Source organism: Wyeomyia smithii, chromosome 3 (genome assembly GCF_029784165.1).
Source record: "Wyeomyia smithii strain HCP4-BCI-WySm-NY-G18 chromosome 3, ASM2978416v1, whole genome shotgun sequence".
Classification (NCBI taxonomy): domain Eukaryota; kingdom Metazoa; phylum Arthropoda; class Insecta; order Diptera; family Culicidae; genus Wyeomyia; species Wyeomyia smithii.
The window spans coordinates 17537835-17562559 of NC_073696.1; the positions used below are offsets into that span (position 1 = coordinate 17537835).

Sequence of the window (24725 nt, forward strand, 5' to 3'; positions counted from 1 at the left end):
GATGGGAATTGATCATCGGCGGCATCCACGTGTGTTGGAGGTTCGACAGTTTCCTCACTTCAAAAAGCACTGGACTTCGCCACCAAATTGCTCACTTTTTTTTTCTTCATCTATAATTTATTTGACACGGCACAAATACAATTTAATGTTTAACGGCGCCAATTATATCTGGTAGCTTACTTTCTAAAGTATCTTAATAGCTAAAAGCAAATTTTTTATCCTCGCTGCCGACTACGAGCTGAAACTAAATCTAACTTAAAGCTAGAATGTTTTGCATTAAAAGCACTGATTTGTTGTTTGATGGTTTTCCATCGCCATATGTAAGCAGCATATTGAATATGTTCCGCTGCTGGGCCAAGATATTACGGACTGGCATATTGGGTTGTCTCCCTCGGGACCTGAGAGTATCGTGCGGGTCTAGTTGCTGTTTCCGGATCCGGGGTCTTAACGTGTTCTTGTCGTTTGGTTGGATGTAGGCGGAAGGGAATAGGATTAAACTGGGGCGTGGATGGATTTCAGGAAAACGTATATAAGGGACATGTAGGATAGGTCACGGCTCGCCAAGACATCACGAACAGGAACAGCCGGCTGCCTACTTTCGGCCTGCAGGGAAGCTATTAATTTAGACCTGGCGTCACGGTGTACAGGGCATGACCAAACCACATGCTCTATGTCGTGATAACCCTCACCACAGACACAGATACCACTTTCCCCGAGCCCAACACGACGGAGATGCGCGTCAAATCTATAATGATTGGACATAAGCCGGGACATCACGCAAATGAAATCCCGACCTACATCCAACCCCTTGAACCACGTGTTCGTCGACACCTTGGGATTATGGAATGTAACCACCTTCCCAATTCCCCTCTGGTCCAAGCATTTTGCCAACTGATGATCGTATTCTGACGTACAAGTGCGAAAAATTCATTAAAAGCAATTGGTCTTTCATAAATATCACCGTTTGTTGCGCCCACCTTAGCCAAAGAGTCCGCTTTCTCATTGCCCGGTATCGAGCAGTGCGAAGGGACCCACGCTAAGGTAATCTGAGTAGATTTTTCGGATAAAGCACTCAGATGTTCCCGTATTTTCCCCAGGAAATACGGAGAGTGCTTAACATCTTTCATCGATCGGAGAGCCTCAATGGAACTGAGACTGTCCGTAAAGATGAAATAATGGTCCGTGGGCATTTTTTCGATAATCCCTAGGGTGTACTTAATTGCAGCCAATTCTGCGACGTAAACAGAAGCAGGATTATCGAGCTTATGGGAGACGGTTAAATTGTTATTGAAAATACCGAAGCCAGTGGACCCATCAAGAAGTGATTCGTCAGTGTAGAACATATTGTCGCAGTTGATGTTTCGATATTTATTGGAAAATTTTTTAGGGATCTGCTGCACGCGTAAATGATCCGGGATTCCACGAGTTTCTTCTATCATGGATGTATCGAAAAACACAGTAGAATCAGAAGTATTTGATAAGTCGACACGATTTGGAATATTCGAAGAAGGGTTGATATTTTGGGACATGTGATTGAAATACAATGTCATAAAACGGGTTTGAAAATTAAGTTCGATTAACCTTTCAAAATTTTCAATCACAGGACGGTTCAAGACCTCACATTTGATAAGAATGCGAGAAGACAGGCTCCAGAAGTGGTTTTTCAATGGTAGTACTCCAGCTCCAAACTCATCGTATGGGTCGACTGCATGCAACCCAAGGCGATACGCAAACAACGATATTGTATTCGCTCCAGTTTGATCAAATGTGTGTTTGCTGCGGAGCGGAAGCAGAAACACCCGTATTCAATAACAGACAATATCGTTGTTTGGTAAAGCCTTATAAGGTCTCCTGGATGGGCTCCCCACCATTGTCCGGTTATTGTACGAAGAAAATTCACTCTTTGTTGACATTTTTTCATCAGATACCTCACGTGACAACCCCAGGTGCCTTTAGAGTCGAACCAGACACCAAGATATTTGTGTACCAAAACCTGAGAAATCGTTTTACCCATTAATTGTGTTTGAAGCTGAGCAGGTTCATGCTTCCTAGAAAAAACTACTATCTCAGTCTTCTCCGGAGAGAATTCGATACCTAGCTGTAAAGCCCAAGCAGACAAATTGTCCAAGGTATCTTGCAATGGTCCTTGCAAATCGGCAGCTTTGGCTCCTGTAACAGAGATTACACTGTCGTCTGCAAGTTGTCTTATCGTGCATGAATTTGCCAGACATTCGTCGATGTCATTTACATAAAAGTTGTAAAGAAGGGGGCTAAAACATGAGCCCTGGAGAAGACCCATGTAGCTAATGCGAAAAGTTGCCAAATCGCCGTGCGTAAAATGCATGTGCTTTTCGGACAACAAATTGTGCAAAAAATTGTTCAAAATTGGAGAAAATCCTTGTCGGTGAAGTTTACCCGAAAGAATGTCAATAGAAACGGAATCAAAAGCCCCCTTAATGTCAAAGAACGCAGACGCCATTTGTTCTTTGCGAGCATACGCCAGCTGAATATCTGTTGAAAGCAACGCAAGACAATCATTCGTCCCTTTGGCACGGCGGAAGCCAAATTGAGTATCTGATAGTAGACCATTTGATTCGACCCAGTGGTCTAAACGACGGAGTATCATTTTTTCCATCAATTTCCGGATACAGGAGCATTGCAATCGGCCTATAAGAATTGTGATCAGAAGCTGGTTTCCCTGGTTTTTGGATGGCGATCACCTTCATTTGCCTCCATTCCTGCGGTACAATGTTTTGCTCCAGGAACTTATTGAACAAGTTCAACAAGCGCCTCTTGGCATTGCCGGGTAGATTCTTCAACAAGTTGAATTTGATTCTATCTAACCCAGGCGCGTTATTGTTACAGGACAGGAGGGCAACTGAAAATTCTGCCATCGTAAAAGGTGATTCTATCGCGTCGTGACCCGGAGACGTTTCGCGAACAAAGTTTTGCGCAGGAACAGAGTCCGGACATACTTTCCTGGCAAAATCAAATATCCACCGACTTGAAGACTCCTCGCTTTCGTTGACCGTTACGCGATTCCGCATTCTTCGGGCTGTGTTCCTAAGAGTGCTCATCGATGTCTCCCTCGACGTCTCGTTCACGAACCGACGCCAATATCCGCGTTTCTTTGCTTTAGCCAGGCTTTTAAGCTTGGTATTAAGCTCCGAATACCGTATATAGTCGTCGGGTATACCTCCCTTCTGGAAGGCCAAAAACGCGTCGGATCTTTGCGTGTAGACATCGGAGCACTCTTTGTCCCACCACGGAGTTGGAGGCCGCTCTTTGATCGTTACGCCGGGATATTTCTTCGTTTGGGCTTGCAACGCGGCGTCGAGAATCAAGCCCGCGAGGAGGTTGTATTCTTCAAGTGGTGGATGATGTTGAATCGAATCGACCGCTTTTGAAATCATTTCCTCGTATAACTTCCAATCGACATTCCGTGTGAGGTCATACGGAATGTCAATTGGTCGCATGCGAGTTGAACCGTTATTAATTTAAATAAGAATAGGCAGATGGTCGCTACCGTGAGGTTCGAGGATTACCTTCCATGTGCAATCCAACCGTAGCGACGTCGAACATAAGGATAGATCCGAAGCGCTTGGGCGCGCTGGAGGTTTCGGGATACGTGTCATTTCGCCGTTGTTTAAAATAGTCATGTCGAAGTCATCGCAAAGGTTATAGATTAAAGAGGAGCGGTTATTATTGTAAGGGGAACCCCAAGCCACGCCATGAAAGTTGAAGTCACCCAAAATCAAACGTGGCGAGGGAAGAAGTTCTATTAAATCAAAGAGCAGCCGTTGCCCAACCTGTGGTCTGGGAGCAATATATAGTGAGGCAATACAAAGCTCTTTACCTTGTATTGTCATTTGACATGCGACAACTTCGATGCCTGGAATCGAGGGGAGGTTAATACGATAGAAAGAATAGCACTTTTTAATCCCTAAAAGTACTTCTCCATATGGGGTGTCTCGACCAAGGCGAATAATATTAAAATCATGGAAGTTGAGATCAATATTTGAAGTAAGCCAAGTTTCACAAAAGGAAAATGCATCGCATTTGTTTTTATTTATCAAAACTTTAAACGAATCAATTTTTGGTAAAATACTTCTACAATTCCAATGTAAGACAGAGATAGAATCCTTCATATACGCAGTTGAATTAGGCATCGAAGGATACGTTCGCTGCAAGGAGGGGCCATTGGGCAGTCAACTGCTTCAAAAACGATCTAACTGTTGGGAGAAATGCTGTAAGAAAAATTTTAATTGGATCGGGTACATTGAAAGTTTCAAAAATCCAGTCCACAATGTCAGAAAATTTCACTAATCCAGAGTTTGAAGAATGAACAGGGGAGGGGGTAACAGAAGGGTCAGGGTCAGAGGGGTTCGGGGATGGTGGCGCGGGAGGCGAGGGATCTACATTCATCCCGCTAAGTCTAGCGCACTAGCGCCGACAAGAGCACGTACCTTTTTGCTTCTCCCTTCCAGTAAGGTTGGTTGTCCGATCGTTCGAAGTTGCAGCCGTTACAGCCAGCAGCACCAATACAGCAGCACCAAACAGCCACCAGCAGCGAGCCAGGTGTGAGGTCACTCCACACAGCGATACAACTCACTGTCAACTGATGGCTTCTTCTTTTTCCTCTTTTGTGTCTCGTTCACTGCTGTAGCACAATTCAGCCAGCGGCCAAATCGGCTTACGCACCAGCTGGTAGTCACGATGCAAAACAGTTGCACAAAGGCGCGACCTTGAACCCGGATTTATTACACTCGACCAGGCAAACAATGCCAATACTTGTTCACACGTCTTTTGTTTTATATTCTATCGGAGCGATCACCGATCACACGTCCGATACTGATGCGTGTTCGGCACAGAATGAAATTGCTCACTTCGCTACTTCGGTGAAATAACTAAACTAAATTTCTCCATCATAACAAGCAACAAGATAGAAGATGGCAACCACAAGAATCGATCCAACGTTTTTGCACTTCAGGCGTCTCTCCATTATATTATAGCCGATTTAATCAATGTCTAATTCCATTTCATCGACCAAATTACTCTCAATTGAATCAATCAATCATCAATTAGACGAACAAGCCGCCACATAACTCGATCACGCTTCTTGGTAGGGGAAGACCTTCGCCGAGCGAACAAAACCGGCAAAAGTTGCAAATCACAACAATCTCCGTGTCTGTGGCTGACGATTAGTTGTAATGAGTTCAGATTGTGGATGGTAAAGGATAACAGTCTTGCTACCACGTTTGCCATTTTCCATTGATACAATCGAATTTCACGAGTAGAACACGAAAATGCTGGCAAGGAAGTTTCATGCGTTGGTGAAAGATGAAGCATAATCTGATTATCTAGTTTGATGCTGTGTGATAGGGATTCAATTATGTGTAATGAACCAAACAGGTACACAGTTCTGTTTGACTAAACTTACGGAATGAGGAAGCCAGTTCTGTCGGAACAACACGAACAACTTTTGTTGTTTAAGCTGTACCGACAAAGTGTTATATTCGCTATAGTATTATACTTAGTATTAGTCAAAGGCGGACGTCATTCGCTCAGCTTTACTTACAGAATCAAATGTGTATGAGAAATGCTTTTCGGCACCTCACATGTTGATTTGCAAAGCTCTTTTCCCAAGAAACTAATTTATTCTTCTGAAAAATCTTGCGCTTCGCTTTTCTCGGTCGGAAATACGAGAACGTCAGCATTATTCTCGAACCAACGGTGACACGACGTAAAATTAGGCCAAACTGGATAAGCCGCACTGAAAACACTCGGAAATAAAACCGTTCTGTTCCAGCAAAGACAGCTACAACACTATAGACTCCGTCGGAGTGCTTTTCTTACATAATGCAATGAAAATAACTAGCTGCGCTCACTTCGGCCGTATTATATTCCCCGCACAACGATTTTGTATTCATGAGATGACGAAAAAGACCCGGACTCGTAATTCCATTTCACTCTGTACAGAGCCTCGGCAGTCGTTCACGTCGCCTTCTTACACCCGACAGAATGCCGCATTCCGGGGCAAACATTCCAGCGGCGATTCTTAAGCAAGGATGTCCCACCGTCCTTGTCGTCGTCTTCGTCGTCGTACAAACGGAAATGTACACGAAGAATAAGCAAGCAAAAAAAATGTATAAGAAATTGAATGCATTAATCATGCGGTGCTCGGTTTGTTTGATTTACGACGGTGGGCGGGGCTAACCCGGAGATGATGCCCAAGCGCACCCCCAAATTTTCCGGCTTTTAAATCACAAACGGTCGCACTGGGGAGATTTTTTTCCATTGCGTTTCCTTTGGCTCGAATCCAATTATTTAGATGAAATGAGCAATAATGGCGACGGATTCAGGTGCGCACCATTTGAATTAGAAGTTTACACAAATAAGGCGACTTGAATTTGCTTTGCTTTTCTTTTGAATCAGACGATTATATAGAGTCAATTTAAAATAATTGGTGGTAGAAGTAACTTTCCCCTCCACGCATTTGCCTTTACATTGCGAAAGCTAACCTATTTTCCATTTTCGATTCCGATTCCAGATCATGCTTCCGATTCGTGGCCATCGTGGAAGCAGTGGCAATACGAGTAATAGCACCGGCAACGACTTTCGCATCCATCGCTTCCAGAATGCTAATCAGGCTGGCAGGAGAAGATGCTGTTGCTACACCGCCAACACCAACACCACCACCACCGCCACCATCAGCGACGCCTTTCGAGCAGACCCCGTTCCCGTTCCAACTGTACCGGAAACGTGAGCTCATCGTTCGTAGCAGCACGGTGTGACCTACAGGTTCCAGTAGCAGTAGATGTAGATGGCCCAGTGCGAATGCTACGACGTGTGTTCCGGTGATGTCCGCCCCACCCGTAGTAGGAGCAGAAGGGCGAAATGAATTAATCATAGCAGCAGCAACAGCAACGACGCAGTGGATTTAATTTCCCCGGAAAGGCCAAACACAGCGCGCCCAAAAGAATCTGTGCCGAAGTTGTCCCCGGCACGGACGTGAAACGACGAAAATCAGCTTTTACCTCCCAGGATGATTAATCACCCGGTGGAGAGATTTGGTTGATGAAAAATAACATTCACTCCCCCGATAGCAGCAGCGCGTTTCCAGGTCGCAGCGCCGAGCGGACACGGGGAACGAAAGTCAACTTCATGATTAACTGTATCTGACAAGCCAAAGCTCGAAGAACGCAACGAACAAGAAAACCGTAAAAACCTAATCAAAAAGGCGCACTCCCAGAGGGTCCACGGCACGTACTGCAGCGACCCGGTCTTCGCCTCGCAAGTCGAAGTCGAAGAAAACGGCACATCATTACTACCGAATAGCACTATCTCGCTCACACCGTACACCACAGCAGGAAAGCACGTCTCGCCCGAAAGTCGAGCAAGCGAAGAAAAAAAGGTTGCCGCGAATAGTCATAATCATCATTCCTAAAGACTGTATCACTGTATGTTTTGCCGGGTAGTGAAATCACGAAAAACACTCTCTTTCGGAAACAAGCGACAACAACTGGGACTAGCAGGGACACATCAAGAAACAAGCAAAGCACTTCTTGTGTACAGTGAATATCCAGCGAGGACCGAAAAGAAGCAAAACAAAGCAAAGCAAACAACAACAGCAGCGACCCGACAACGCACTAAATCTTCTGCAACATGAATCTTATGAACATGGATTCGGAGAACCGAGTGGTTCTCAACGTCGGCGGCATCCGGCACGAGACGTACAAGGCCACGCTGAAGAAGATCCCCGCGACACGGCTGTCCCGGCTGACGGAGGCTCTCGGCAATTACGACCCGGTGCTGAACGAGTACTTTTTCGACCGTCATCCGGGTGTGTTTGCCCAGGTGCTTAACTACTATCGGTAAGTGTCCACCTTCAGGGGGAGGGGGAGGGTGAATCAACCCTCGAAAGAGCATGCCACTGATTGTTTGTTAATCAGCGCTGATTGGCCCAAATTGACAATATGAATTGTGTGTTATTTATTGGTTGATGTGGTTTTCATTATTTGTAGCAGGTCAAATAATAGGTTGACCATTGCATTAGTTGAAGTGTTGCTTGCAAGAGGCTTAATTGTTGAACAGCCAGGCCCGGATTTGGGGGGGGGGGGCAAAGGGGGCAGATGCCCCGGGCCTCACGGCGAGAGGGGCCCCCATGTTCTTGTCATCGAGGCCAGATTTTCAACCTCTCGGTGCAAGAAAACAATGTTTTTAAGGCAAAACTATTTGCATAAACATAAGCACTAGAGTGGGGCAAAAGTAATTGATTTTCCAGAACCAAGTTTTCTTGGTTCCATTATGGGCCTCTCACAATCCTAAACTTACCAGAAATCGATTGGTTTTGTATCAGCCTGGCGCATTGCAGTTCAAATTTGTATGGGAAAACTCATATTTTTGCATTTTCTTTTCTAGAGATATCATCTATGCTTAAATAATGTACTGGAAAACGATGAAGTATAGTATTTTAGATGCTTAACAATTTGCCGAAGACACAAAAAAGCTAGGATATTTCTAACTGACATTATAGCTTTTAAAAGTTGAGTATGTCGAATCACATGCTGAAAATGATTTTTGCTGAAAAAAATTTATTTATTTTTTTTTAAATTTACCTACATGTGTTTGCTCCAGCTGAGTATAAAAACTCGATGCGACAGGTTAAAATGTAAATCCTAATGCCGCCGGTACGCTGGTGGTATTGGCAGAAATGATTTCAGCATTTAAGTCTTTGAACAGCTGTAGTGTTTTTGGAAACGTCTTTAGGCATCAAAAAACCTTCATTTTAAAGTCATGAAACGTATGGTGTAAGCCATTCCATTCTCTCATGAAAGGGAAATGCAATAAAATAAGTTTTTTTAAATACATACATTTGAAACAAAATGTGCCAAGCGGAGGTAAAACCTTCCAATGAATTTAGAATTGTTTGGGGCCCCAAATAGGACAAAAAACTTGGTTGGCTTTGTGCTATCAAGTTTTATTTTTTCCTTACTCTAATGTAAAAATTACGTCAATAAAAATCGTTGAACGTTATATCACTACTTGTTAATTCTTGCACACACACAAGTGAGCGGCCTGTTTGAGCACACCTCGTATGAAAGGCATTGGAATAAGAGGGAATAAGCTGTTACTAGCTGTCAAACATCTGCATCCTGATTCGTGTGCTGATAGATGTGCTGGTAGTGTGCTGGTGCTCGTGAATAAGAAATATATTTTAGAAAGAATTGGTGAAGTAAACGCGAAAAGGTAAGTTTAATCTCTCTGGACGAGGGAAGTTTAATGTGATTTAAAACGTAGAAACTTGCTTAATTTGTTTTGATCATTATCCTTTAGACTCAGTTCTGATAATGCCTCGTACTGTTTAACCCTCCGGTGCCCAGAAAAGAAAAGCATCAAAACAAAAATTGGAAAAGGATGATGCAATACTAGCTACAACACTTAAAAGCTTTCTTAAAAATAACTAGCGATCCCTCAACGTGGTTCCCAATCACAGAGAAACGAATTTCCTTTTTGACAGAGTTTCCGGTGAACCAAAATAAGAAAGATTCAGATTCATATCCAGAATCTAAAAGGTTTTATCAGTCAGTTGATGATGGTGCTGGTGGTTCTAATCGATTCTCCAAAAACTCCATGTTTTACACCAGACATGGAAAGGGGGGAAAACGGATGAGAAAGTGGCTTATTTATAGTCAATTAGGTATGATCTCTTACCACATTGAATCTACATTACTATACATCTAAATTGGTTAATTAGGTTCCGTGTTTTGTTTCTACTGCACGGTTATGACATCGGGCCGAGACGCGTTTTCCAAAGAAGATGGTTTCAATCACTGGAGGAAGTCGGAAGAAAAAATGAAGTCACATGAACAAGGCCAACAACACCGAGAATCAGTTCTAAAGTTCAACTTGCGAGGTTCAGAGTCCAGTCATGTTGATAGGGAACTGGGATCGCAGGTAAACGAGAGGCGACAGTACTGGCGAGTAATTCTGCGTCGTATTGTTGCTGTAGTTATCTTTTTGGCGGAAAGGGGTTTGGCATTCAGAGGAACAGATGAGATCATTGGCTCTAAACACACTGGTAACTTTCTGGGCATAATTGAACTGGTTGCTCAATTTGATCCGCTTTTGATGAGTCATCTGCAGAACTATGGGAATCCTTGTAGTGGCAAGGAATCGTATCTGTCTTCCACCGTGTATGAGGAGTTTTTGTTTCTAATGGCAAAAAGGGTTAAGAATTTCATTCTAACAGAGTCAGATTCCATTCTAGTCAGAGTCATTGGAATGAGTACACAATCGCGCGTAATAAATATTCACAAGCGTTAAAAAAGACGCGTTGTGAATATATCCAGAGAAAGATTACTCAGCATCAAAACAACAGCAAAGAGTTATGGAAAATTTTGAAATCTTTATTAAAACCTAGTAATTGTAAACCGCGGTCCATAACTTTTGATGGCACATTAGAACAAACAGAACAAATAATTGCTAGTAAGTTTAATGATTATTTCATCAATAGTGTTTCATTGATCAATCAATCAATTGAACTGGTCGATGAACCGGATGAAATAAAACAGCCGACTAACGTTAATAGTAGATTTTGATGGTTTTTACCCAATCACAATGGATAACCTTTAAAAGATTTGTTTTTCATTAGGTAAAACGGCTGGCGTAGACAATGTAAATGCTAGGGTTATTCAAGATTGCTTTAATGTTATTGGTCACATTCTGCTGAACCATATTAATGAAACATTGCTAACTGGGCACGTGCCTAAAGTGTGGAAAGAATCTTTGGTTGTTCCGATTCAAAAGGTTGCTGGAACGATTAAAGCCGAAGAGTTTCGTCCCATCAATATGTTACACACGTTAGAAAAGATATTGGAACTTGTTGTTAAAGGTCAGCTGTTAGAATATTTAAATAGTAACTCGTTATTAATTCCGGAACAATCTGGCTACCGGGAAGGCCATTCGTGTGAAACCGCGTTGAATTCAGTTCTTGCAAAATGGAAATATAACTTAGAAAATAGAGACACAATAGTTGCTGTATTTTTGGATCTGAAACGCGCTTTTGAAACAATTTCTTATTGTTGAACACAATCAAGCGCTTTGGAATTTCGAGTACTGCATTCAGATGGTTTGAAAGCTATTTGTCTGACAGAACTCAACGGACTGTTTTTAATGATTCTGTATCTGGTCCCGTGGAGAATGATCTTGGAGTTCCACAGGGAAGTGTATTAGGGCCCCTTTTATTTATTATGTATATAAATGACATGCGGCGAGTTTTACGTTTCTGTGACATAAATCTTTTTGCCGATGACACCGTGTTGTTCATTGCAGCTAAAAATTTAGAAGAAGCTGTTTCACACTTGAATGAAGATTTACGTTCTCTAAGCAGATGGCTTAAGTATAAGCAATTGAAATTGAATATTGAAAAAACTAAATTTATGATTTTCTCGCGCACCGTGGTAAATGACGATGTCTCTGTTATAATAGATGATGAGACAATTGGTCGCGTTCGGGAGATTAAATATCTCGGCGTGATTATTGATGACAACCTAAAGTTCAACGCTCACATTGACAATGTTATCAAGAAAATTGCCAAGAAGTATGGAATATTATGCCGTTTGAAAAACGAATTAACAATTAGTAGTAAAATACAGCTATACAAGTCAATCATCTCGCCCCATTTAGATTTTTGCCCTACCTCTTTGTATTTGGCCAATAACACACAATTATTGAGGTTACAGCGTTTGCAGAATAGAGTAATGCGTTTGATTTTAAATTGTGATAGATTAACTTCCTCTGCTTTTATGTTGGACGCTTTGCAATGGTTATCCGTGAAGCAACGAATTGTTTATTTGTCTATGGTGTTCATTTTTAAAATAATTAATGGTTTGCTACCTCAATATTTGTGTGATCGAATTGAAAGAGGAAGTGATTTTCATAGATATAACACTAGAAACGCGGATAAAATAAGAACACCTTTCTTTTTAACCAGAGCTTCACAGAATTCATTATTTTATAAAGGTATAATTTTTTTCAATTCGATGCCAAGACATGTTAAACGTGCACCAACGCTTGCGGAGTTCAAGAGACAATGTATTTCACACGTGAAAGTTTCTGTTGTACAGAACGAAATTTAAAAGCTTTTAACAATGACGAGAGTTTATATGACGAAGTTTAAACAACGGTTTTATTTTGGATGAAATATTTATTTTTGAAACCTATTTATTTATTGATTGTTTAATTGAAACCTGTAACTGACGAAGTTTTATACGAACGGATATGATTGTGTTGTAAAATTTTATTTATATTTTTTATTGGATCTTTTTTTAAAATATAATGACAAAACTACTGTGTTCGTCGCGGTGGTGATGATGGATTTTTTTTCCTTTATGTTGTTGTAGCTTAAAAAATAATAGAAAGTGACTACATAAGTTTGAGCCTCGCGCGCGGAAGTCAGATATAAATGGATTCTTTTACAATTTAAACTTAACTGTTATTTGAATGCTTAGAGAATATACATGAAGTAGTTGTGGTTAGTCTGACTGAAGGTCATGAAAACCCTGTGCTAGCTTTGTGTAGCTCTACAGCAATTCACGTCTTTACCGATGTGAATCAAGTAAACAGTTTTTGAAGAAGTTTATATCTGGAAATGGAATCAGTTCGTTTTTTTTTGTATAACTGATTGAAATTGTGATTACATTAATTATCTATAGATAAATCGTCCAGCTCAAACCTTTGTAGGGGTATGTGGCGGGACCATCATCATCATCATCAACAGAATTGAAAACTGCCAAATATTTTTCTGTGTCGGTAGATTCGACGCCAGATCTGACTCATACCGATCAGCTAACAGTCATTCTGCGGTATGTTGTATCTGGTAGGCCAGTAGAACGGTTCATGACTTTCTTGCAACCCAAGTCTCATAAAGCAGAAGATCTAACGAATACCTTGTTGGAGTTCTTTGATTCCCATGTAATAAACTTTGATGACTGCCGTGGACAGTCTTATGACAACGCAAATAATATGGCTGGTCCCTACTCAGGAATGCAAGCTCGTCTTCTGCAGAAGAATTCATCTGCAGTGATTGTTCCTTGCGCAGCGCATTCTTTGAACCTAGTAGGTCATGCGGCAGCTTCATGCTGCGTAGAAGCTTTAAGCTACTTTGGTTTTGTTCAAAAATTGTACACGTTCCTTTCTTCATCCACCTGGCGATGGAATGTTTTAAGCGATTCCATGGCAAAGAATAATCGCAAGCTAACCATTAAATCGCTTTCTGACACCCGTTGGTCGGCACGTGCCGATTCAGCTGAAGCGCTTTTGGAAGGATGACATATTGAAGCAACAGATGATCAATCTCCTGCAACAAAGTATGAAGCGGGTTCTCTAGCGAAAAAGACGGATTGTCTTGAAACGGCTTTGATGACGAAAATCTGGTGTCGTATATTGCTTCGGTTCAATGAGTCGAGTAAAACTATGCAGGGCGATGACGTGGATTTGAAAAAGGTTGTTGACCTGTACGACTCACTGGATGCATTTTTGCAAGAAGAGCAAAACCGTTTCGAAGAACTGGAAAAAGAAGATGTTGCTCTTAGTACAACTGCGGAATATCGACCAACTAAAGGCAGACCACGAAAGAATCAAACTGAAACGACTAACGTGTACAGGGAAAACCTCAAGCGTTTAACCTCCGATGTCATATTGAATGAGCTTTTGCGGGCATTAAAAAAGAGGCGAGCCGTGTATCAAACAGTATACGATAGATTCAAGGGCATAGTGGAATTATGCACTCTATCGGAAGCTGAATTAAGATTGGAAGCTAGAAAAATAATTAAATTGTATCCTAATGATCTGACAAATCTTCTCATTGATGAGCTCGTACAGTTTTCAACATTTGCTAAAATACGAAGATCTTTAACAGCCTCACAACAAGCTGCATTACTTCACGATGAGGACCTGGCAGATACGTTTCCGCATGTATACATTTGTCTACGATCTTTTAGTAAGCTGGCTTTAATCAAAAGCAAATCGAGAAATGCATCGAAGGATGCAAGATTAATCTCCCTATGTTTGCTGAACATAGAAAGTGATATCCTCAAGACGATCGATTTTGAAGACTTGATAAAGGACTTTCCAGAAGCAAAATGCAGACGACAATGCTTTGCATAGTTCAAAAATTTAAGAATGTCTGCTACTTTAATGTATGACAGTAAACGCTATCAAAAAAGTTACTTGCATCTTTCTTACTTTTGAAAATTCTTAGAAGAGGGGGCCCCCCGATAATATCTGCCCCGGGCCCCCCAGGACCCAAATTCGGCACTGTAAACAGCTGTTGCTGCATGTCAAATATTTTTTAACTATTTTTGCTCCCATTTGAAATCGTGCTTCGAGAATTTATTTATCATATATATAAAATAAACTTAAATTTGAAATAAATTTTAAAATATACAAATCCGCATGATTTCGGGCAAATGGGAGTCAGGCGAATAAACTTAAAAACTGTATACTCTGACACTCTGTAATTGTTTAAAAATATAGGTTTGCATCTGTGAACAAAAACAGTTTTATTCTGTTCGCTTTGTTCTACACGCAAAAGTTGGATGGTGCGAAACCAGCACCAAATTGTGCGTTTTTAGCGCAATTGTTGATGTAACTCGGAACCAGTACAATCATTGCGTGTTGGGCATAACGCAATTAATGCTCTAGCGTTTCTCCAATGTATTTGGCAGCTCCAAACTACTACACCTAAACAGTTTTAACTGGTATCAAGCAGCATGCAAAGCGAGCGAGAAGCAAAACCATTCTCCTCCTTTCTGCTTGAGGACGAGACATATGCTACGCTTTTCAAGTCTTTTGCACACACGCTTTCGAGAGAGATACTTTTTCTTCTTCATGCATTCCTCTGAATAGCAGCAAGCACGCATCGACAGTATGAGTGAGACTAACAACACTGGCATCTAGTATGTACACCACGGGTGTCTCGCTCATTTCGTAAAGCAACGAGACATCGTCTTGCGCGTCGCATCCCAAACGGAAAAAGAAGCGAAAGAGCAACCTGCAAATAATATGTGAAGAATCTGGTCTCGTCGCACGTATGGAAAATCTACGAGCAAGAGAGAAAGAGCAGTCACTAATACACTCGATGTGAGAAATAAAGTGTCGGTATATGATACATATTCTGATTTCAATCTATGTCAATGTATTCGCAGTACAGCTGTTGCGTTATGCGTTTCACACATTTATTGTGTGATTTCTGTGCAAAATTTGTGCGAATCGGGAAGACACAATGATTGTACAAGACTTCAACTTTTGCGTGTACTGAGAATGCAGAATACCACACCATTTTTGCATAGTGAATGGAATGTCCTCTGCCCTACCTAACTAATGGATTGAACTAACTTAAAAAAGAGTGAAAGCTATTACAACATGGGTATAAAATAAGTTGTACAGAAAACACATTCGCTAATATAACAAGAATATTTCAAATTGAGTTCAAAGCGACGAAAAAATGCTTTTGAAAGCTAGCAAAAATCGTATAGAAAAATAAACGAGTTAAGCTTAGAATACCGAATAGACGCCTCGAGTATCCAGAACAGACCACACCAGAAAGTTGTCCCAAATTTAGCCTAGAGTGGTAATGAAAAATATTCCCAAATGGAGCTTACTATAGAGAAAAGACGAAAAGGCCAACAATTCAAAATGGTGAACGAAAAAAGTTACAAATTAAACTAAAAGGAGACAGTTTGTCAACTTGACTAAGTGTCTGAGAGCTCTCTCTCAGATTTTAATAAAACTTCTTGGGTATGTAGTTTTTACTAAACTAAGCAACTTTGTGTTCTTTATTTTACACTTCTGGAGGTTGAGAGGAAAATAATCCCAACTCAAACTCAATATAGCGAAAAAAAACTCTCACCAGCCAACAAAGGTCAAAAAGTAAAATAATTCTGAACTGAGCTTAGCAAGACAAAAATGCATTTCTGGAAGCCAGAATAATAAAAAAAGGAAACGATTCTGACAGCCCAAGAAAGAAACTTGAAAGAACATAACTCCAAAGAGACCTAATGAGGGTAACTATATTGTAATGATAATACAAAATTTGTGAAAAATATTTTAGCTATCGAATTGATAGCTTACGTGCTCCTATGGAATCGTTCGGCATTGTATATTTAGTAAACTTAGTTAGATTTATCCTGAATTTTGTAACACAAACCATTTCCCACAGCGCTTCCATATCCATCTCAAAACTTGAATCACTGTTCAATTATTTATCTCACGACGCACCCATATTCATCACACTGTTAATCATGAATGAATCACATTATCATGAATGAACTTAGCCGCAGACCGTCGCAGTAGGTTACCTAGATATCCGCTGTAGTTGTTTACGTGCAAAATTGGTAACCTAGGTAACCACTGCAGTGCTCTAGATTTATATCAATTATGTCGGAATAATTCAACATTTTCACTATGATTTTTTCGTATAAACAAAACTGATTTGGCAACTTTTGATTTTCTCCAACGCAGTTAAAACAGATGAAAATACATACAGTTAAAATTTAGAATTTTGTTTTAGGAAATTTGAGGTGAGCATTTCAAAGATTAAAGTATTCTGAGTGTAGTGAGTGATTTTGTTTTTTGGTTTGCTAGTGATGAAAAAAACTTTGGTTGGCTTTTGAACGAGTCCTGTTGTAACAGTATAGAACAATGCGCGGATTATGTTTTCTTCGGTAGGTGATTGAATTAAATGAGTTTTCGAGTGCAGATAATATCAAATTTAAAACTATTAAGTGAGTTTTTGAGAATTCTACTCCATGAGAAATCTTAAGTGAACTAAGAAGAATCCATTCCATGGATCAGCAGACTGGTTTAGTTAGAAAATTTGCGTTTTTTCCTATTTTCAATTGTGTTTTCATGTTGTATGAGATGAATATATGGGCTGAGATGAATAATGGAGCAGTTTCCCTACGGACTAAACGATGGCCAATGCGTAGAAGCAATAATATGGGCCACGAGAATTTTTTTAGTATTACTCTCTGTATGAAATGAAGCAATATATTGCAGAAAATAACATTTTCGTCCTTAACGTCTTCGTAACTTAAGGAATCAAAGCTTCTTTCAGTAATTCGCAGTGCTTCTCAGAATTCGTTCTGGTTTATATAAAACATATTGAAGTTTTTACCACTAACGCCTGTCCAAACCATTACGGTTCCTGCTCCGAAGTTGCGAGACGCTCTCGCAGGGGTTTTTTTTTTGTCTACCCAGACTGTTGGGACCATCAGAATCAACTTTTTTCCATCATTGAAAACCACTCTAGACCATTCTTCATCTCGGAGCTGGTATTTTTCGACGAAACTTAAGCATGCTTTCCTAGGACGCGGAAAAAGTCGGGGTACAACGATTGTTTTCCTGTATGAAAGGTTCGTGTCAGAGTTTGAAACTTATTTCTGCTCATACCCAGCTGATGGACGCTTGGATATAACAGCAAGGCACTAGACTGTAGTTTGTCTCTACCTGTTAAACATATCGACGTCGGCTAGGATGCTTCCTTGTCGCGTATTGAGCACCTATTCGGATATAGTTTGATACGCTATCCCTACTTCTATCAACCATACGAGGAGAAAACTTTTTTCCTCCCAAACAGCGATTTTGCTACGTTCGTTTCCCGTTAAAACCGTTCCACTCAGCATGGTCCTTAAAGATCTGAAAAATTGTATTATTTCAAAGTACGTATGTTTAAGCAGTATTATATTACCTCCAGTTATCCTGGCTAACAGTTATTTTGAATAATGTTGAACGCATCCTAGCGAACTGATCTAAGAAACTAACTTGATGGCATTATAATTATTTCCATCTCTGAATACACAAAACAAGTGTTTTATACTCAAACAGATAGTTATAACTCGAATTGTTTTCATTGTTAGGCTGGGTATATTAGTGTGAGTATGATAATAAACATTTGAAAAGGAGAATTACTCTGAGAAGAAAATTAACACCAAAAATGATGGTGGCCCTATATATATTTCCACCAGTGTTGTCATGGGTGAGCACCTCACCATGAACCAGTTACTGTCCGGATAAAATTCATTCTTTGTTGGCATCTTTTTATCAGATACCTAATATGACTACTCCAGGTTCATTTCGAGTCGAACCAGACACCGAGATATTTATATACCAAATCCTGAGTGATCGTTTCACCCATCATCTGTAAGTAGAGCAGAGTTGGCTCACGCTTCCTAAAAATAAACTACTATCAGTCTTCTCCGCAGAGAACTTGACACCAAGCTGTAAAGCTCAGGCTGACAAATTATCCAAGGTATTCTGCAGCGATTCTTGCACTGTTGAACTGTTGAAGGCAACGCAAGACAATAATCCGTCCCTTTGGCTCAGCGGAAACCAAGTTGAGTATCTGACAGTAGACCATTAGTTTCGATCCAGTGGTCCAAGCGACGGAGTATCAATTTTCCCATCAATTTCCTTGTGGTCAGAAGCAGGTCGCAATTTCAGATGAGGATTTTGACCTTTCTTAGAAGTTTAATAGACGAAAGGCTTCTTCTATTCTTAGATTTCCCGGGTTCGGCAAAAGTAGGTTCTCCAACGTCAGAATCAGTCCACATCACAAGGATTCGGGGAAAACAGTTTGGTGGCAGCGGCCTCCTTAAGTGTTTGTGCGAAAGTGCACTTAGAGCGCTTGGTATCGTCTTAACGCTGCTGGTACGCGAGGCATGCGGACAGCTCATGCGGAGTCTACCACTAGGCACTTTTCAGCACTTTTATCGCAGGCGTCATTTGCTTGCAATCCAATATCCTAACCAACTGAAGGCTGGAATTCTTGAAACGGCCAGTTTTAGCTCACAGAATGTCCTCGACGACAAACTCGAGTCGGTGACCACACCGTCAATTTCGTTTGCGCCAACTGGTATGCAGCCGTGGTATTCCAGTGTGAAATGATCACAAACAGCAATATTGTTTGCCTTTTTAAAGCTTGGCACTGAAACACGTAGCTGAAAGCTGGCACGGCTGAAAACTGTGCCAGATTTTCACAAATCTGCATTGTATTAAATGCCTTTACTTTGAGCCGGAAAAATACAGCCCAGAGTCCCTTGCATAATCCGATCGAGTACAGTTTCACCCGGTATATCAGGTTTTTAGTGACTGCCTTTGCGACCCGCGGCACCTTGTGCCTGCCTGGATCGGATTGAAGCGAACAATGCAAACAATACGCGTCATATCGTTTCGTTAAGTCGGATAACTAAACATTGGAGCAGGCAACAACGACGCTGCCTCCTCTGAGGTTCAATTTCAACTGATTAAAATTGTTAGTAGACAGATGGAATTCAACTGAATATGTTAATGTAAGAAACTCAAAGCATTTCTTAATTAACATCAATTTTTTTAAAGAAACATGCCTTATTACTAAAATTACAGAGTGACTTTTGTCGGAAACTCAAAATAGGAATCAAATCCAAAACAGTTCCATCTTAAGGGCTATCTGTGTATACTTCACTAGATCAGAGACGAAAACTAGCGGAGTTTGGCCATCGTGGGTGTTTTCGGTCCAAACCTTCACCGATGCTGATTTTTGTGCCTGGTAACCGCCAACATGTTGGCATCGGTTCGTGAACTTTCTGGCAGCCAAACTCTGTCATTCTGCTTGTTCACGATCTGTTGTACGGTGAAGAGTTTCTCGTCGGAAAACAAGAGATTCTCCAACCTTTCTTCCGCTTTTTTTCAGCTCATTTTACCCGTTCCTGTTTCTGCCTCGCCGAAAGGCTATGAGCCTACTGGACCTTGCAAGGCTTGGTTTGGAGTTCGATAGGATCCGACAGAGCCTTCGATCAGATTCGATGCGGCCCGTCGTTAATTTATTAGCACCAGTTTCGCTTAAGGCGCCTATTGACTATTTCCACCAAGGCAAGTATTATTACAGTAACTCGACCTCTTTTGACTGTACAGTATACACAACTTCTGCACACACGTAAATCGGTCAGCACACGAACTATGTCCTTCTGCCATTTTTCAGTTCCGAACAGGGCAACCACAGACAGCGCTACATTTCTGTTCGCGATCCATTTTTCCGGATAACACTCGATTACAAAAGTAACACATACATCCACTGACTGCTTAGAACCAATGTAAATGAAACGACGAAGGGTTATCTGAAGCAGTTTCGTGTGCAACGTAACAAGGTGACATCCATAAATTACGTAAGGTAAAAATAAAACAATTTTTGACTCCCACCCCCCATATGTAACGAAACGTAACATATACCACCCCATAAAAATTACGTAACGCTATAGAAGAATTTACTTGATAAATATACTCGTTTTTGGAGGGTCTCTCCAGAGTTTTTGTGTTACGTAACGGTCATCTTACCCCCCCCCCTTCTTCTATGTATCAAATCGTAACGCTTAGGATTAAGAATGCCGCCTTACAAGTGTTGATGTTATGTAATAGTTCAATTGCCGGATCCTGTAGAACAGCGATTCTCAACCTTTTTTGTCCACGTACCCCTTTGCGATATTTTTCAAATCAATTGTATCCTGTGGCTCAAAAAGTTCTCGCAGAGTTTTTTTGTTCTTCTGAGCACCAACTTACTGTAGATAGTTGATCACAGCTTCAGTAAGCTCAGATAGTATAACACTGAATTTTCGCAAAAATGATTCCGTCGCACTCGAAGATTACTTGTTAGGTTTCGACTGGACTTTCATATATCTACGCACTGATGTCGACGATATGACTGCACATTTTTGCGACGTTATAATCCAGTGGTTAAACGTAAATGTACCGTTAGTGAAGCAACCGAATAACCCTGCGTGGTGCATACGTCGGTTGCACGATCTGAAACGATTTCGGAACAATGCACAGCGAGAATATCGTCGTCTGAAAACGCTGATAACGAAACGCAATTTCAAAAGCGCCAGCGACGAATACCGTCACCGTAATAGTGAATTGTACAAATCGTACGTTCTACGTGTGCAGACAGACCTCCGTAGGAACCCCAGGAATTTTTGGAACTTCGTCAACTCCAAAAGAAAATGCTCCTTGATACCTGTAAATGTTTGTCTGGATAATTCAGTTTCGGCTTCAGAATCTGACTCATGTGAGCGGTTCGTCGTGTTTGCCGACAGAGTTGCCTCGGATTTCGATGCGGAAATTGCAGCAGCTGACGTCCCGGCCGGTTTGACTGATTTAACTACATTTGAAGTTATCACCGACTTGATACTAAGTGCAGCGAAGAAACTTAAACGTGTTCTTCTTCACCGGGACCGGATGGCATCCCCGCCATAATTATCAGTTGATGTGACACTGTGTACATCCACTGCGATGTTTTTTTAACAAATCGTTTGAGCAACGAAAATTTCCCGAAGTGTGGAAACAGTCTCTTATGGTCCAGTACTAAAATCTGGCGACCGACAAAATGTCTGGAGCTATCGTGGCAAACACTAGTCTTTCGGCGGGCTCTAAACTGTTCGAGATTCTAGTTAGCGATGTCATGCTTCATTGTACCAAAAATTACATATCCACCACGCAACATGGATTTATGCCGAATCGCTCAGTGTGTACAAACCTGTCGGAGTTCACTTCAACGTGTACCTCAAATATGGAACAAAGAGCTCAAATAGATGTCATTTATACCGATTCGAAGGCTGCCTTTGATCGCATTGACCATCGCATATTGTTGCATAAAATTACACGTCTAGGAGCATCACGTCAGTTCATCGAATGGCTGAGTTCGTACTTATGTGGCCGGATTCTACGTGTGAAAATTGGTTCTTGCGTTTCTTCGCAGTTCACGAATATATCGGGAGTTCCACAAAGCAGCAACATGGGGCCTTTACTTTTTGCGCTTTTCTTTAATGAAGCTATGCTACTGTTAAAGGTTGGTTGTAAGTTGGTATACGCGGATGATTTAAAGTTGTATTTGGTAGTGCGTACAATTGACGATTGCCGCCGCCGTCTACAAGCCCTGCTGAATGTTTTCGTCGACTGGTGCCACAAGAACTGGCTAGTAATCAGCATTAAAAAATGCGAGTTTATGACATTTCACCGAATTCTAAGCCCGATCATGTTCGAGTACCGCATTGATGGACTTGAGTTGAAAAGAGTCGACCGTGTGTGCGACCTTGGTGTTTTACTCGATGCCAAGCCTATTTTCCATTTGTATCATGCCAGCTTAATATCGAAAGTGAACGGACAATTAGGGTTTATTGCTAAAATTGGCCGTGACTTCAGAGATCCTTACTGTATAAAAGCGCTCTACTGTTCACTGGTACAACCATTACTCGAAAACTGCTGCATGATTTGGTTCCCCCATCAGCTATCTTGGTGTTTACGGATAGAACGTGTTCAAAAAGATTCGTACAATTCGGATAACCTCCCATCGTATACTGATCGCTGTAAGCTACTTGGCCTTGACACACTCGAACGTCGCCGAAAAATACAGCAAGCTGCTTTCGTTGCGAAAATTATAATTGAAGAAATCTATTCACCGTCGCTCCTGTACCAGCTAAACTTCTGTGCTTCTCACCGTGCCCTACAATCTACTGGCCTGCTTCAAACCTCCTTCACCGCCCATCATTTGGATTCTACGAACCAGTCATCGCTGCAATCAGAACCTTCCTGAGTGTTGAAGATTTTTTTTGCGTTTGGCGAATCATCCCGCAAGTCTGTGCATAAGTTGAAGCAAGCAAACATTTTGTAGACTTGACCCTGATTCTTGTTATTTATTAAGACTACTAGCAGACCCGGCAAACTTCGTCCCGCCCATTTTTGTGTTCAATTTAATAATTCTAAATATTCCAAATTCTTCGATTCCTTGCGATTTGTTTATAGTCTGCAAATGCACAACGAATCAGATACGATCAAACTCAAAAAACAAATCGTTCGAAATGATTGGTTTCATCGGAATGACAACATCCTCGACTTTTGGCTTTTGTACATCACCATTATTTTAAAAATATCTATATTGGGTGGAATTCGGTAATTTTCAGCTGTTCTTCTTGCATCAATCTGATTCCGGAAAAGCCCACATTGGGTGGTATTCAATTATTTTCGTTGTTTTCCAGAAACTGAAAGTGGTCATCTTCGAATTCAAAATGGCGTTCACGGTCAATGCTTGGCTTCCATGCATCATCTCGATTACGGAAATATCCATATTGAGAAGCGTTCGTTCATTTTTGGCAGTTTCCCAGAAGTTGCCATCTTACAATTCCAAATGGTGTCTGAGGTCAATTTTCAGTTCCTTGCATCATTCTGGTTTCGGAAATACTCATATTGGGTGGCATTTGGTCATTTTCGGCTGTTTTACGGACACCGGAAGTTGCCATCTTACAATTCAAAATGTTGTCTGAGGTCGATTTGTGGCTTCTGTGCATCATTATGATACCGGAAATACCCATATTGAGTGTTATTTGGTCATTTTCCGCTGTTTTCCAAAAACAGTAAGTTGCCATCCTGGAGTTCAAAATGGCATTGGGAGACAATTTCTGGCATCTGAGCGTCATTCTGGATAAATAAATACTTATAATAGGTGGTATTTTAATATTTCCGGCTATTTTCCAGAAATCGGAAGACGCCATTTTGGTTTTCAAAAGGCATTTGTAGACAATTTCTGGCCTCTGAGCGTCATTCAGGTTAAAGTAACATTCATATTGGGTGATATTTGGTTATTTACCGCAGTTTTTCAGAAACCAGAAGTCACAATCTTGAATTTCAAATTGGCATTTGGGGACAATTTTTGACCCTTTGAGCGTCATTCTCGTTAAAGAAATACTCATATTGGGTGGTATTTGGTCATTTTCGTTTGATTTTCAGAAACCGGAAGGCACCATCTTGGATTTCAAAATGGCATTTGGAGACAATTTCTGGCCTCTGAGAGTCATGCTGATTAAAGACACACCCATATTAACTGGTATTTGGTCATTTTAGACTGTTTTTCAGAAACCGGAAGTCGCCATCTTAGAATTCAAAATGTTGTCTGATGTCGATTTGTGGCTTCAGTGCATCATTACGATTCAGGAAATACCCATATTGGGTGGTATTTGGTCATTTTCCGTTGTTTTTCAGAAACCGGAAGTCGCCATCTTGGATTTTAAAATGGCATTTGAAGACAGTTTCTGTCTAGACTCTGAGCATCATTCTGGTTAAAGAAACACCCATAGTGGGTGGTATTTGGTCATTCTCGGTAGTTTTCCAGACACCGGAAGTCGCCATCTTACAATTTAAAATGTTGTCTGAGGTCGATTTGTGGTTTCAGAGCCTCATCACGATTTCGGAAATAACCACATTGGGTGGTATTTGGTCATATCCCGCTGTTTGTCAGAAACCGAAAGTCGCTATCTTGGATTTAAAAATGATATTTGGGAACATTTTCCGGATAGAAACCGGAAATTTCCATCTTAAATTTAACAATGGCGTCTGGAGTCGAAAATTTTTCTTGCTCTCGAAAACCTCAACATATCAAATTTGGTTCCATTTACTTGATTATTTCTCGAGATGTGCAGAAATTTGAGTGGAACCCCTCCCTCACATAAGAGGGAGGGGTGTCGAACCATTATGGACATATTTGTTACCTTTGAAAATATTTACATGCCAAATTTGGTTCTATTTGGTTAATTGGTTCTCGAGCTGTGCGAAATTTGTGTTTATTTTGTATGGGACCTCCCCCTTATAGAAAAATGAGGGGTGTCAAACCATTATGGGTATATTTGTTACCTCTTAAAACA

General features: G+C 41.0%; 1 protein-coding gene across 3 annotated transcripts in view; it reads left to right on the forward strand.

Annotated features, from left to right (window-relative positions):
- The window catches only part of LOC129733351 (potassium voltage-gated channel protein Shaw), a 325848-nt gene that overhangs the window by 231535 nt on the left and 69588 nt on the right, over window positions 1-24725 (forward strand). For all 3 annotated transcript variants that reach the window (XR_008729460.1, XM_055695164.1, XM_055695163.1), the window contains one exon: window positions 6551-7874. Coding sequence is in view for 2 of the 3 variants with exons in the window: in XM_055695164.1 (XP_055551139.1) it covers window positions 7666-7874 (209 nt within the window). In the remaining variant the exon portion in view is untranslated. The remainder of the gene's footprint in view (window positions 1-6550; window positions 7875-24725) is intronic.